The 14,843-nt window shown below is 43.7% G+C and overlaps 2 protein-coding genes across 3 annotated transcripts in view; one reads left to right on the top strand and one right to left on the bottom strand.

Moving 5' to 3' along the window:
- The window catches only part of CCNY (cyclin Y), a 271,410-nt gene extending 266,749 nt beyond the window's left edge, over positions 1–4,661 (bottom strand). The window contains exon 1 of one of the 2 annotated variants that reach the window (XM_036920246.2): positions 4,153–4,661. In XM_036920246.2, coding sequence (XP_036776141.1) covers positions 4,153–4,306 — 154 coding nt within the window. In that variant the 5' untranslated portion in view covers positions 4,307–4,661. The remainder of the gene's footprint in view (positions 1–4,152) is intronic. The other variant, XM_036920247.2, reaches the window with a different exon arrangement.
- On the top strand, positions 3,702–14,026 carry LOC130683091 (collagen alpha-1(I) chain-like). The gene is made up of 4 exons (XM_057499358.1): positions 3,702–3,707; positions 3,890–4,224; positions 4,265–6,014; positions 10,197–14,026. Exons 1-3 carry the CDS (start codon positions 3,702–3,704, stop codon positions 5,241–5,243), a joined length of 1,320 nt encoding a protein of 439 aa, XP_057355341.1. The 3' UTR covers positions 5,244–6,014; positions 10,197–14,026.
- Positions 14,027–14,843: the final 817 nt, after the last annotated feature.

Raw genomic sequence — 14,843 nt, 5'->3', positions numbered from 1 at the left:
GCCCTTTCATGAGTTTCATTTTTCAGGACATCATCCTACCTGCTGCCTCTCAGGTTAAAATGCAAGCAAAATCAAAAAGTTTCACATCCACTGTACTTTCATCATTACAGTGTTGATCATTCTCTACTTCCCTCCTGCTTCCTCTCACACAATAAATACACATGATGGCACTCTGACTCCAAATTCCTTAACTGTCTGGCTTCACTCATTCATTCAAACAAATATTTATAGAATGTCTTCAAGGTAACAGGCACTATTCTAGGCACTTGGTTTGCATCAGTGAACAAAAAATGTTCTATTGAAACTTACGTGCTAGTAGGTAGAAAGTTATTATTATGTGTGTGTACATTTGTATAGCATATTATAGGTGATACACAGATGAAACACAAGAGACACTAGTGCAGAAAACATAAGCTGGAATTGCTGAGGGTGGGAGATGTTAGATGGGGCAACTGGGGAGGCCTCCTAAGGAGGTGAGACTAGAACCAACCCTGAAGGTGGTGAGGGAGTTAGCCAACAAGACACAAGGAAGAGCAGCATTCCAAGCAAAGAGACAAGTAAAGGTTCCGGGGTGGGTGCATGTCTGGTATGTTCAAGGAACAGCATGAAAGGAGGCCACTGTGGCTGGAACAGGCCAGCAAGCAAGCGGTAAGGAAGAATGGCAGATCGCAAAGGGCCTTGGAGTCCAGTGTAGAGACTCCATTGTAAAAGTCAACTATGAGGCCTTTACTCCAGGTGAAATAAGGAGTTTGCAGGTTTGAGCAGAGGACTTGGGCGTTAAGTTTTTGAAAGGATCTTGCTTTGGCTGCTATGTTGAGAACAGACTGTAATGGGTGAGGGTGGAAGCAGAGAGTCCAGTTAGGCTGCTTAGCTCAGAAGAGCAGCAGGAGTGGTTTCACAAGTGGACAGGTTCTGGATGTATTTTGGAGATAGAGCACCATGCTTTCCTAGCAGATTGGATATGGGATGACAAAGAAATGGGTTGTCAACAATGGCAGATCTATAGAGGATGAGAATGCTACCAATCATTTTGAGGCAAAACCCTACACTGACTTCATGGTACAGATGTGACAGCTTTCCTGATTTATTTGGTCTCTCCTAACTTTAAATTTCCTTTAGTCCATCCCTTTTTCTCTTCCCACAGAAATAATCCAATCAGGAAAGTCCAGTCTGTTGCAGACAGATGACATTTCTTAGAGAAACTGTAGCTCTGACAACAATGACAGACACCCCACCTCAGAAGGCAACCCCAGACTAGTTCACGTATGATGGCTGGCCAAGCAACAACGGCAAATCTCCATGTGTCACTACCAGCTGACTGTGTGACACTTCTCTCTGGCACTCTTCTCTCTCTGCCTCATTGTCTTCAAGGATAACACTGCCATAGGGTTACTGTGGGCACTACATAACTAAACAGATGTCAAGCACTTACAGCACACAGTAAACAATACAGAAGGGTTATGATTATTACTACCATTGCTGTTAAGTGTTTTTGTTATTTCTCAATCTGGGAATGATTGTGTGAGAATAACACCTAGGGAGCTGTGAGTCTAATGTAAACTTCAAAAGCATGGATGACCTATTGTTCAGGTACACTGAGTACACAAACAGGGCAAGGAGCTGCTGGGCTCATGAAGCTCTAACTCAGCCACTGAAATCCTACATGACAAATATCACTCATGGTGTGTAGGGTCAGGGATAATGTGAATACATACCTCATATTTCTGTGATCTAAAGAAACTAACCTATCACAGAAGCCCCATGAACTTCTCTGAACCTTTCAATTCTGGCTGTCTGAGATGTCTTTCTGGATTTAAGAAAGGTAGTACTGGAGTGCTTCAGCTGTTGTTACATACCAGAATCAAGAATTCTTCAGGAGTTTTCAAATATTTACCAATCATCTAACAATTAATGTAACTCAGAAGTTACATTATCTATATCTGTATCTACATACTATTTAGTATATTTAGCTATATGCTACTTCACTCAAACAAATCTGTTCTCTTCTCCCAGCCTCTCACTGTATGAATTTCTACCAGAAAGGCCCCTGAACACAGGTGACACTTCCAAGACTTACCCAGCCAGTGATTCTTAACCTTAGCTACATCTTAGAATTAATTACCTGTAAAGCTTGAAACATATTAATACCAAGGCCCAGCCCTAGATCTCTGGTCTAACTAAAAGCAATGTCAAGAACTGCTAGACAGGGAAATCCTGGAAATATTACTTATTGAATTTGGCAGACTGAACATTGTTTAAATAGTAAATTAGTATTTCTGGACTTAAACTAGCATCATCATACCATCACCTGAGTTCTGCGCTGAGTGGACACTGCAGCCTAGATTAGAAATTCTCCTGCCCTATAGTCTCTTAAACTATCCTAAACAACCAAAACAAGAGCTGGTTGTCTTCCAAATGCTTTCACAAAAATGATTTATGACCAAAACTTAGATTTCTTTCACATGAAAGAACACACTATATTATTCTATTTCTCTCTGGCAAAATCTTTCTCGGCCTCAATGCCAAATAGCTGATTACAATTACTTTTTTTTTTTTCCTATTTCCTTACTTTAGTCAGTAATAGTAAGTAGTCTGGCTCAAAGAAATGTGTCTCTTCTTTTGTTTGTATGTTTTTTAATCCACTATTTAAAGCATAAAGCCTCTACCTGATATTAGTGCACAACATAAAGGAGAAATTATTCCTAATGTTTTTGCCTGCCAACATTGCATAGGACTAAGTAATGGCTTTCTATAATAAACGTATTCACTCACTCATTCCTTTAAAATCAAATACTTGTTAAGTCTTCATTATACACTAAACACTTCTTTCAGGTGCTTGGGACCATCAAGACAGACCTGGCCTTAATATCCTCCTATAGCCTTTAAATGCACAAATTTAAAAATAAAGTATGGCTGTGGTTGAAAGACAACTAAAGAGTAGGTTAAGATAATGGAGTCTAACAACGCTAGAAATGTCATATGGAACCCTGATTAACTAAGCGCCTCCTGTAAACCAGATGTTTTATTAGTCTCTTTATATATGGTACCCATTCAATAGAGCTGCTATCCTAAAGAAATGACATTACTATTTAGAAGAAATTAAAGGAGTGCAAACAATGAGAGAATTCTTTCCTTTGGCAGAGTTTAAACTTGGCTCTCCACACTAGAGGAAATGTTCCATCCTAAACCCGACAAGAATGAATTATGACAGAGCTTGTGTCAATCCATTCACACGATAATTCTTTTCAGATTAGCTGAACTCCATCAACTGTGAGAAGATTTGGGGGTTAAAAAATGAAAAACTGAGGAAAAACATTTTCAATTTCAAAACTTTTAAAGTTGAAAATTATGTAAACTGCATTTCAAGCATGATCTTGAACCTCCAAGCTTATTGATAAGATAGTACTAGTAAAGATAGTGTAAGACCAATAAGATAAACTAACAATTACTAGGTGTAGGATCAGTCCTTTATCCTTTGCAAACACTAATCCAAACTAAAAGTCCCTCGGAACAATCAGAAATTCACAGGACTATAATTCAACCCCAAGTAAAAACTGGGTTACTTAACCCAAAGGCGACTTCAAAGCATTCTGATAATAACTTAAAGAGATTTTTTTTAAAGCATTCGGGTAGAATTATTTGACTCCAGTACCCCAGCACCACCACCCAAAAAAATCCCTTTTTTGTTGTTGTTAACGGAAATGGAGGTAGGGCGCAGCCAACTGGGGTCAATTTGTAAGTTTCCGCGGAGCTGCTACAGGCCAACCCTGTTCTCCAACTCTAGGTAGAGACTGGGATTCCCAAATGGGAATCCATTTCTCAGTTCTGCCGATGATCACCCCCTGCCTTCGCCTTTTAAAGGACAAACAAGCTCGCCCTTCTCGCGCAGAATTTGGCTCACGGCGAGGCTCACACAGGGCGGCCCCCGCGCCAGCGCGGCCCGTCTGAACGAGGACCAGCTCTGCCCCTCGAGACCCGCCCCCTCCGCCCCGGTTCTCCCGCTCCACTCGCCCAGGGGTCGGAGGCTGGGGGCCCCGAAGCGCCCGGGGTATGCGCCGGCTCAGAACGCAAAGGCGGACCCGGCCGGATGCACGCCGGGGTGCGGACGGGGCCCCATGGATACGGGCAGGGGCTCGGCCAGCCCGTGCTCACCGTCGATGTTCTCCCGATCGCTGATGTGCTGCAGGTTGCAGCCCGTGTCCTCGCGGCTCAGGTCCGTGTCGGGCCGGTAGGACTCCAGCCGGGAGTGAGCATTCCTCCGCAGCTTCGGGCTGGACGACACGCAGCACGAGGTAGTGTTCCCCATCTTCGGGGGCCCCCCGGCTCCTGCTGCGCTCGCCTTGCTGCGAGTTCCCGGGCGCGGGGCGCGGGCGGCGGGGGCGTGGAGGGGAGGCCCGCCCGCCGGCCGCCGCGAAAGGGGGCGGAAGCCGCGGCCGACCCCGGGTCAGCAGCGGCGGCGGCGGCGGCGCGGCCTCGCCATGGGCGGCGGCGGCCCCGGCTTCCCCTCGGCCTCCCCGCGCGCCCGCCCCGGTCCCGGCGGGCCCGTCCGCGACGGAGGAGCGCCCGCGTCCGCGCGACTGAGCCACCGAGCCTGGCTCACCCCGCCGCGGCCATGGCGAGCGGCGCCGCGCTTCCCGGCCGGCGCCCGGGTCCTCGGCGGCGGCGGCAGGCTAGGCAAGAGGTTCCGGTTCAAGCAGAGGGACGCGAGTCCGCGCGGCGTAGCGGGCGGCGCGGCCCCGGAGTCGCGCGCTGCGGGGAGGACCGGCGAGAAGAGGCGCGGCCGCGAGGAGGCTCCGCCGCCCCGCCCATCTGCCCTGGAAGCAGATGCACAGCGGGCGGCGGAGGGAGGGCCGGGCGAGGCCGCGCGGCTCTGGGGCGTTGGAGCTTCGGCCGCGGGGCTGCGAGCGGCGCGCCGCGACCCTTCCTGCCCGGGGCTCCGCGTACTCGGCCTCCGGGCCCCGCCGGGGCTGCGAGCTGCGTGTGGCGTCTGGCGGGGTCCCCGGGGCCAAGGAGGCTGGGACGGGACGCGGGGCGCCGAGGCTGCGCCCGTCACTACGGGTGGGAAGGGAGGGACCTGTCTTTCTCTTTTTCTTTTTCTTTTTCTTTTTCTTTGTTTTGTTTTTACGCTCTTGAAAGGAGGCGGGACTTTGATTCGGGAGCTCTCTCTGGGCTCGCCTGAGGACTCGATGGTGACCTTGTCTTCAGCCCCGGAAGAAATCTCAAGGATTCCTGGGCTATTTTAATGTCGAATTAGCCGCCGAGTATTTTGAGTTCCTTGGAGGTGGAAGTGCGGTCGAAACGGCTAACCCAACTCGCGCTTCCCTGGCCTACTTTGAAGAGCCGTCGGGTTTGGTCGTGCTCGGCACACGGTCCGAGCTGAGGTCGGGACGAAAATGAAGGCGCGTGAAGGCCCCTGGCTCCCGGGAGACTCTCAGTGAATGGCTAGTTCCGGTCCTTTTCCACCGCCCCAGGCCGACCCAACTTCTGGCCTGTCTTGGGGAGAGTATAACGTGGCAGAAATAACCCCCGCACTTTTCCAGATAATCGAAAGAGAAGTCAGGAGAAGACCCGGAGGGAAAAAGTGATTTTGAACAGTAAAAGACGTGGTACACCTCTCCCAGCTTTATACGTGAGGAAGCTGAGGTCCAGCAAGATAAAGTGCCTGGATTGCCCAAGTTCTCAGTGCTAGTTAGTGACAGACGCAGGTATGGGGACATTTATCTGCAGTCAGCAATGTGCGGATGTCTTGACAGAGGCTTTATCAACATTAACTTTGTCCATTTCTTGGCATTTAGCCTTTGTTAAAACCTGTAGTGCCCCTCAGTCTTGCAGTAATGTCTACACATTTATGAGTTCCTACTCAGGAAATCTCCATGCTCTGAACTGCATTAATGCCATTTGTTGGGATAAGTGGCAGATGTCCTTGTAAAATGAATGGCAGCAAAGTGCTGATGCTGGCAAGATGAGAAAGAAAACATACAAGGGAAGTTCTGGAGAATGGCAGCCCTGAAGAGGTGGGTATATAGCAAGACAATACTCTTTCTTAAAGCAGTTCTGACTCTCTTGCTTCCCAGGAAAGTTTGGTTGGGATGTAACTGCAAGTCAGGGAACATGTATGCTCAGATTTTCAGGGCTGCAGTGTGTGGGGTAAGATGGCTGGAAATTCAGACAGGGGTTACTGTATTGTCTGTTCTGTTTGCTGTTTTGTAATTTGGGTGCTACAAGCACCCAGTTACTGAAATAGGTGTATGGCATATCCAGTCAGGCACATTAAATGCTTTTATAAATTTAATTATAAAATGTATAATATTTCTATCAATGACATGGTTTGAAGGGCTTCAGAGGAGAGAAAGAATGGCACCTAGGTGACAGCGTGGCTGTCTGCAGGCCACCTGTTCTGTCAGGTCACTGGGCGGTGTTACCTGGTCTTCATGACTGGGGATCAGGGTAGTCACAGACTCTTGCCAAAGGATTAAGCAGCCACTAGTCTTCAGAGACTTCTCTGTCTCCCCACTTGTCTTTGATATTCCCTCTGTATTCCCTTTAGGGATACTCCTGTTGGACTTAATCAGAAGCATTATTTTTGGGCAACAGGCATGGGGAGGGAAGATTAGTGCCAAAGCCTGGCCAGCAGTTTACCTACGTGCCAACCAACCACTCCACACACACACACACACACTCACTCACTCACTCACTCACTCACTCACTCATTCCACCCACTCCTTAAACTCCTCCAGGCAGAGATGCCTACCGCTAGACACGCAGTGACACTTTAGGAAAGGATGCAGGAACAATGCAATCCCAAGATAATAAAAGGTGTCATTTATTGAACACCTATTGTAGGCCATGCACTTTACTAAGTATTTTTTACATCTAAGCCCATGCTGTTATGTCCATTTTACAAAGAAAGACACTTTAATTCTGATCATTAAATCTGGCTAAGGCCAGACTACTGAGAAATGGTCTAACTAGGAATTTGAACCCTGGTTCTGATTACAAGTCCATAAGGTCCCCTATCCATCCCAACAAACACCCCCTTTCCCCACCTCCAGCAGCACTGAACAAGAGGGGAGCAGGAAGCCACCGAGAATCAGGAGAGAGGAAATCTGCAAAAGCTTTTGAGTAGAAAACAGACTCCAGTGTTGCTTCTCTCCTGTTGGGAGTAACTCTTTAGGACTAGTTCTAAACTTGAAGATGAGAGGAGAGCCTTGTTACTTCTGTGGTGCCCAGGCCTTCTAACCAGAGTATGTAGTTGCTCAACAGAGTTGTGGAGAAGCTATGCAGAAATAACTGTGCATTTAGCCACAGCATGTATGACATTGTTATCACTTGGAAATCCAAATACAGGTGTGCTCCCTCCTAGGGCGGAGCTCACCCAGGGCTCCCGAGGGTGGGGGGCTGCCACCCAAGGTCTGGAACAGTCAGCCTTCCTAGAAGGCATCAGCCTGGATCTACTCATAACCTGCCCTGCTCTTTGAGCAGAAAGAATCATTTGGGACTTATTTTCCTTAATCTTTCTCCATGATTACTATTTAAGAATGTGGTCATTTTAAAGAGGTAAATATGAAACTTGGGTCAACTAGCTAAGTTAGTGCTCTTCAAATTTTTTAACACTAGTAGGCTTTTTTTCCAACAAAACTTTCAATGGGACAATATTTATAACATAAGTGATATTAGTATTAAGTAATTTATAAGATTATAAAATAATCTGTTTATAATTATCTATTTATAAAAAGCACATCCGTGAGAGCAGATTCCCTTAATTAAAGCAGGGGGAGCATAATTACAATCTTACTTCAGCTACACTCACATTCATGAAACACGACTCTTTGTACATTTCTTTGAATCACATTTGTACATTTGTACAACTCTGAATCACACAGCCAAGTTAACCCAGAACCTGGACCTGTCATCAAAAGAAGGAAAATGTGTAGAGTCTCAGAAAAAAAAACCTGCTCAGAGTTTATTTACCCTTTCCTTATTAGCTGGTAGCCAATTTCCTGTGTCCTTCCTCAAATATCTATTGGGCAGCTCTGGAATAAGCAAGCCCTGCTGTGTGGTCTCACCTGTGCTCTTCTGTCACTCATATTTTCCAATGACCTCTCCAGGCATGGCTTCCCTTTATTACTTGATCTTAAGCAGTGTATGTGTGTTACCAGCTATTGGGAAAGTATTTACTTTGATAACCACTTGACCTTGACTGATACAGATGACTCATTAATTGATAAAACATTTCTTGAAAGTATACCAAGCTAGGCACCATAGGGATGCAAAATTGAGTAAGATACAGTCCTCACCCTTGAGAAACTCATGGTTCAGTAAGGTAAACAGCCAAAAAAAAACAGGTTTTGAACAAGCCCAGTGATGTGATTATGATCACACAGTAGTAAAATAGGAAGAATGCCAAGACTGCTACCTGTAATTACATACCTTTATCACCTGAATACACCCAAAGTTCCACATGAGAGGTTTATTCCTATGACATAAAGAATTATACCTAGAGGTTCTGTCATAGTGCAAACTCCCTCAAGCAATTAAAGGTGACCAGTAGATTTAAATACCAATGCCAAGTCTTTGGGATCAGAGTAACTGCCAAAACACCATGTTGAGACAGATTCTGAGGTAATGTTCCAGTTCAACAGGAAAGGTCACTGCCACGAGGATGAAAGGAGGAGGTCGCACTTGTGCCACCTCTTTCCTGTTCATGTAAAGTCTTTGTTTATGGAAAATAATGGAATAGAGAACAGCCACAGTCTCTGGGTATCTGAGCAAAGGCCCACTTGGAAACTAACTTACCAATTTCACCACTGAGAATTCACCTGTCCTGTCCTCAGGTTACACAGCCTGAAGAAGTCTAATCTCTCTTTTGCCAAACTATCATGTTTATCCCTCCATGTTCATCAAGAATAGAAATGGCAAATATATGTGTGATTTCTGAAAACTAGGATGTACTTTTAGATCAGGCAAATTCCAGCATCTCACAGGTCAGGCATAGGGCAAATCAAGAGAGGCTATTGCTTCCTGCCAGTGTCTGTTCTCCCACCTCGCTCAATTACAGAGCCCTAAATTTTGTGAGGACCAGCAGTGTGCCCATCTCAAAGACAGTTGTTGGCCATGTGATTGCCAGCTTGGCCAGTGAGATAATGAGTGTAATCTCCCAGGGAAGCTCTTTCAAGAGGCCTCCTCTTTTCTGCTTCTTGGAATATGAACATGATGGCTGGAATTCTAGCATCACTTTTGAATACCAGGTGACCTTGAAGATGGAAGCCATGAGCTAACATTCCTGTACATTTCTTTCACATGTTGTATAAGCCACTATTATTTTTAATTCCCAAATTACATGCAGCCAAACCTGATCCTGACCTGTCCAGGATTTGATATTATTCTGTGATAGGGACTTATGTATTCATCTTGGCAGTGATTGGCCCCCAGATACTAAGAAGTCTGACCTAGAACTGTGGAGTAGTCATATAATTTGGCTCCCCATGGAAGAATCCAAGTTGGAATGGGAAGGTAAAGAGAGCCTGAATAAGAGGTTAGACAAGTACCTGAGGTTTTTTTTTTATACCCTCCATCTTCTGAAGTTTTCCCTCCTCTGTTTTCAGCAAGAGAAGGACAGGGAATGAATTAGGGGCATGGGAGGGGGACTTGCAGTGGTGATTATGGAAAGCTAGAATTTTCACTGAAATTCCCTTTTATTATGTGTTGAAATATTTAAGGAAATATTTCTCATTATCCTTTGCATTGTGAAGCTTTTTTGAGATTCGTAGAGATCTGTTGGGAATAAAATGTTTATCACCTTTTATGTTTTTCTCTTGGATTTAATTAGCCAGGAAAACAGCCCTTATGAAATGGAGTTGTGCTTTTCAGAGCCTAGTTCTGACTTCCTAGTATTAGGAAGAAAAACATTAAATGGAAAGTATAATTCATTAAGCTGTCTATGGGAGAAGTCAGATTTCCACAGCATAGGTGGTCATACTTTTCTATATATTTTTTTTAACCTGAAAGCACCCAAATCCAGAAGAAAAACATGTCATGTATGTGTATATGCATGTGTGTGTGTGCACATGCAACACATACATACTAAAAAGCCATAGTCTTTCAGTTGACAAATTTTCCGTATTTGTCTATATCAGTGGTTCTCAACCCCAGGGCAACTTGACTATGTCTGAAAACATGTTTTATTGTCCCCACAGGGAGGAGAGGCTACTGCATAATGGACAAATGCCAGAGAGGCTGCTAATATCCTAAGTGCACAGGACAGCCCCCCACAGAAACTGAACAGCCCAAGATGGCAGTAGTGCTAAGTTTAAGAGACCCTGTCTAAATGTGCCAGTTATTCACTTCAGATATGTCATTCATTCTTTCCATCAGAATATAGATCCCTATACTTTTCATAGCATCTGAAAGAATATAACTGCAATTATAGTCTATCAAGAATTCATTTTCTCCTGTAGATTCCCACTGAAAACTAAAAGAAAAAAAGAAACAGTTTTCAAAGGAAAATACGTTAATTTCAAAACACTTAAGATTAACTTTTCTACTGCAGGACTTTTACACAATCATTCTGGCTCCAATTTTCCCAAATCACTCTAGAAATATATATATATGGGCCTGAAAATCTGCCCAGTTGCAGATAAGCAGGCCTACACCAATTTTTTTTCCCTCAGTAAGAGCTTAGAAGGCAGAAAGTCTTTGAGGATGTAGTTGAGGTGATACGCAAGGCACAGAAATGGAATAAACCACTGGATTCATTCCATCTAGAGTCAAAAGTAATGACATTTTCATCATTTTAGCTCTCATTCAGAATTTTATTAATATTTTCCCCCTTCTGTGGACTGCTGGGATCTCCTTTGATTATTTGATTATATTATATATAAAATTTAGTAACTTCCCTTTCTTTCTATAGCATTTTAAGTATTTTCCAATCCCAGTTAACATTTTTTAAAACCATAATGACTGTAAAATATATCATGCACCATAATTTATTCAGTATTTTCCAATTTTTGGACATTTCATTTGTTTCTTTTAAGTACAATAAAAAAGTTCTGAGGTGAGCATTTTTTTATCATGATCTTTTCCTGCATCTGCTTATTTCCATAAAAGGAATTATTAAAGTTAGAATTTCTGAATCATTTTGCCCAGATAGGAACATTTTAACATCTCTTGATAGTGTTGCCATATAATAATATAGAGAGTTAATACCATTTTATACAAGTAATTGTTTCCTTATTGATAACTGCGAAGTCAGAGAGGAGCTTCTAGCCAATCTGTGATCTATAATTGAATGGGTTTCCATTGCCTCTAACAACATTTCATATTAAACTCTATCACAGCGTTTATCAGTATGTACTATATTTTACCCACATTTCTCCAAGTAAACTCTGAAGTGGAAAGCAGGCTTACTCTTCGTAGCCCTGAGAACTGTAATGCCCAAGACTCCACCTCTGAGGATAGGAACACCTAACAGCTTGCATCAAGGCACTTTCCTAGAAATCTCCAGAAGTAGGTATTGTCTTGATCTCAGTTTCCCTATGATGGACCAGAGTAAAGTTTTTTATCTAACAAAGGGGAGCTGCCTACAATTCATTGTCTTAATCTAAATCCAGTCCTGTCAACTCTTCAGCTGTGGTTTTTTCCAAATTTCTTCAGTGTGTCCTGTAGCATTTTTTTTTTTTAAGTTTAAAATCCGTTTAATGCTCACAAACTGCAGTCCCAGGCCATCTTTATCCTCTGCTTTGGAAGAAGCCAGCAAGCAAGCAAGCCAGTAAACTCTCAGGTTCAGACATACCCTCTGTTACCCAGGTAATCACCCATTGATATGGAGATAAACTTCTCTCCACCCCTGAGGAATAATGCAAATGCACTTAAGCCATACTTCTTTCCACCTCTGAATGCCTATTTATATGCAGATGTCCTAAAGCCAGGTGAGATATTCTGGAAATGTTACAATTTTACCCACAGGCCACCCCTCCAGAAATCTCACCTTACAATTTACTTGTTCCCCTTCTTCCGCAATCTAATAACTTACAATAGCAACAGCAATAAAATCTTGATAATCCACAAGCCAGAGGATTCAGCCTATGCAGATTAAGTAAATGTACTTTACAGCACAGTCTCTCACTAAGCACAAAATATGTTTCTATACTTGTTTACTCATTCCTAACAACCCTGCTAGATTGCTCACCAATCTTTTACCAAACATTAGACAGTCAGGCCTCTCTTTAAGCATTTTTTTCTTGACAACAGCAACACAATAATTCTCAAGCCAGAGGATTCAGCTAGGTTCAAGGTCCCATGCAGATTAAGTCCAAAGCTCGTCCATTCCTGCCATCATGCAGCACCTGCATCCAGGACACAAGGACTGTAGAAGCAAATAACCGTGATTTTGGGGGGGCCACTTTGCTGTTACTCCAGGAATACCCAGAAGACCAGCTTCCAGGCCTTTTCCCCAAGGTGCCAGAAGAGCCAGCCATCGCCAATCCATGTGTTGAAATGTCCAACGCCATGTCCATTTTATTCCTAATTGCTGCACCCATCCTTGCAACACATGTCCAAGAAAGTGGGTGCTTTGATTGCTCTTTCCTGTAGCATTTCTGTTTTTCCCTTTGCCCAGCAGGTGCACTGATGGTTAACAATACCTGCAATGTTGCTTCCCAGTAGTACTCCTTAACTCCAAGACACTCGAGCCTGAGAAGTGACTACATGAATTTACAAATCTCATAGAAACTTCTTCCTGTTGCTTAGTTATTATCCTTCTACGTTTCCTGGAGACTTTACCTTGGCACAGTATATGATGATAACTTTTAATGAACGTTGAAAGGTCACTATGATAAACACCAAGAACTATGATATAAAGATCTCTATCTTCTGCCTTTACCCCAGCTCCATTTTTATCCCTTTTAGCATCAGCCCCAAGGACTGGGGCTGTCTTTTTGAAAATGAGGTCAGTCCCAGAATATCTGAATAGCTCTTCATGGTACTGGGCTGGGAAGAGGCTAGTCAAAGCAGACACCTCCATCACCAGTGTGGCCTGAGGATGCAGAGACCACTTTTGCTTGGTAATAACATCCTCATTGCCTAACAGGTTGCCTGGAATTCCCAGCTGGCCTCACTTGGGAAAAAGGTCTTAAAATTTCATTTGTCTCTGATAAGTAAAATTTTGAATATTCACACTATAAAATGTTGCTGTTCTCCAATAACGCAGCACCAGTTAATCTGTCCAGTGAGCCAGAAGGTCACCCGCCCAGGCACTAAAGGATGGTATAGCACAGGGCAGCGCCTTCACTCAGGAAACCCCGAGGGGCTAGAAAAAAAGGAACCAGGAGAGAACAAAACCCACTCCTGGTGGAACCCAGCCACGAGCCCATGGGGCACTCAGAGGAAACCCCGGGGCAAGGAATCAGGTGAAAAACAGTAAAGTCAGTGTAGAGAAGACAGGACCTAAAACCTAAAATCCCCCACCATCTTAACTTCACAACTTTGCTTTGAGAAACTTCTCTGCACAAAGTGCTGAAGAGAAGAGAGGAGCAGAGTTAGGCACCTGTCTTCCACATCCTAAAGGTACACATGGTAATTCAGTGGATTGGATAGACAAAGGAAAAGACTTCTCAGGACAAAAACACTTCTACCATTGCTAACAAGTGTCTCTACTCACAAATCTGTAACCAATTTAAAAAATACTTGAAAAGAATATTCAGAGTTGTTATTTGGGAAAAATATGCAAAAAAAATTGCCATTTAGTTTATAATAGTGAAAAATGGAATGTAAACTAAATGTCTACAAAATGATGACTATTTAAGGAAGTTCTGCTACATACAATAGAATTTTCCAGAGTCAGAAAAATAAAGATATATACACATCTGTACTTATGGAAAGCCATGAAATACTGTCAAGAGAAAAGCAGATTATATAACTGAATGTATCATTTGATCCTATTTACAAAATATTGTATATCCTTTTGAACCTACACACAAATCTGTCTTTGGGGGTATTCACAAATAGTCTGTTAACAATGATAACCATTGTTAGGGTCCAGGACTCTGGGGTTTCCCCAGAGAGCAAACCACACGGACATGGAGATGTAAATCCAAGCAAAGTCTTTATTCAGCCAGCTAGCTGGGGCCGACAGCACCTCCCCTGACACGCAGGTCGAGTCCGAGCTGCCGACCCCTAGGCAACTTTAGGTATGGATTATATAGGGTTTTCACAGCCGTTGCACCGAAGCCCGCGCATTTCTACAACCAATAATTTTAAAACACATTCTATATATTCTATATTTTAACCAATGGAGTTGAAACGAGAACGCCCCGGTCACCTAACCGCTTCCCGTAATCTCTAGCTCACACAAGCGTGTCTACGTGACTTATCACGGGTTATGTCCCGAGGCTACTGCCCACCTCTGGTTATCTAACTTAGGGCAGGCGTGTTAGCTTCGGGCAGTTTCTACGAAAACTGGGTGGCTCTTGCTCTAGGGTTTAGCTAGGTTTTATTAGTTCTTTTTCCTGACTTTTGATGCTCTTTGCACTTCTTTACACCACTAAAATAAAAACTTAGTTAATTTTGTTTTCTTCTGTTTTTTTTTTTTCCTTTAACTTTAAATCTGTATCTTTTTCAAAAGGCAGTAATGCATTTCCTCTCTCCAAAAAAGAATAGCCTGACTAAATCTCTTTACCTCAAAGGCTTTTCTTTCCCCACTGGTCTTTGTCTACAATCATTAGCAGCTAAAGCAGGCAAAGATTTTAAAGTAAAATCCTTGCTCATGATGCAATGGAATCCAAGCTGGAGGACACCTCATCCATGCCTGTAAGATGAGGAGACAGATGGAAGCAGTGGGTCTAATG

Source organism: Manis pentadactyla, chromosome 3 (genome assembly GCF_030020395.1).
Source record: "Manis pentadactyla isolate mManPen7 chromosome 3, mManPen7.hap1, whole genome shotgun sequence".
NCBI lineage: Eukaryota > Metazoa > Chordata > Mammalia > Pholidota > Manidae > Manis > Manis pentadactyla.
The sequence above is the reverse complement of the archived record's forward strand: the minus strand, read 5'-3'. Positions and strand labels throughout refer to the sequence as shown.

Excerpts from the sequence above, each read along its gene's own strand:
- LOC130683091 (XM_057499358.1), top strand. Across the intron at positions 4,225-4,264 it reads GCGGCTCAGGTCCGTGTCGG|CTTCGGGCTGGACGACACGC; the intron begins GCCGGTAGGACT and ends ATTCCTCCGCAG.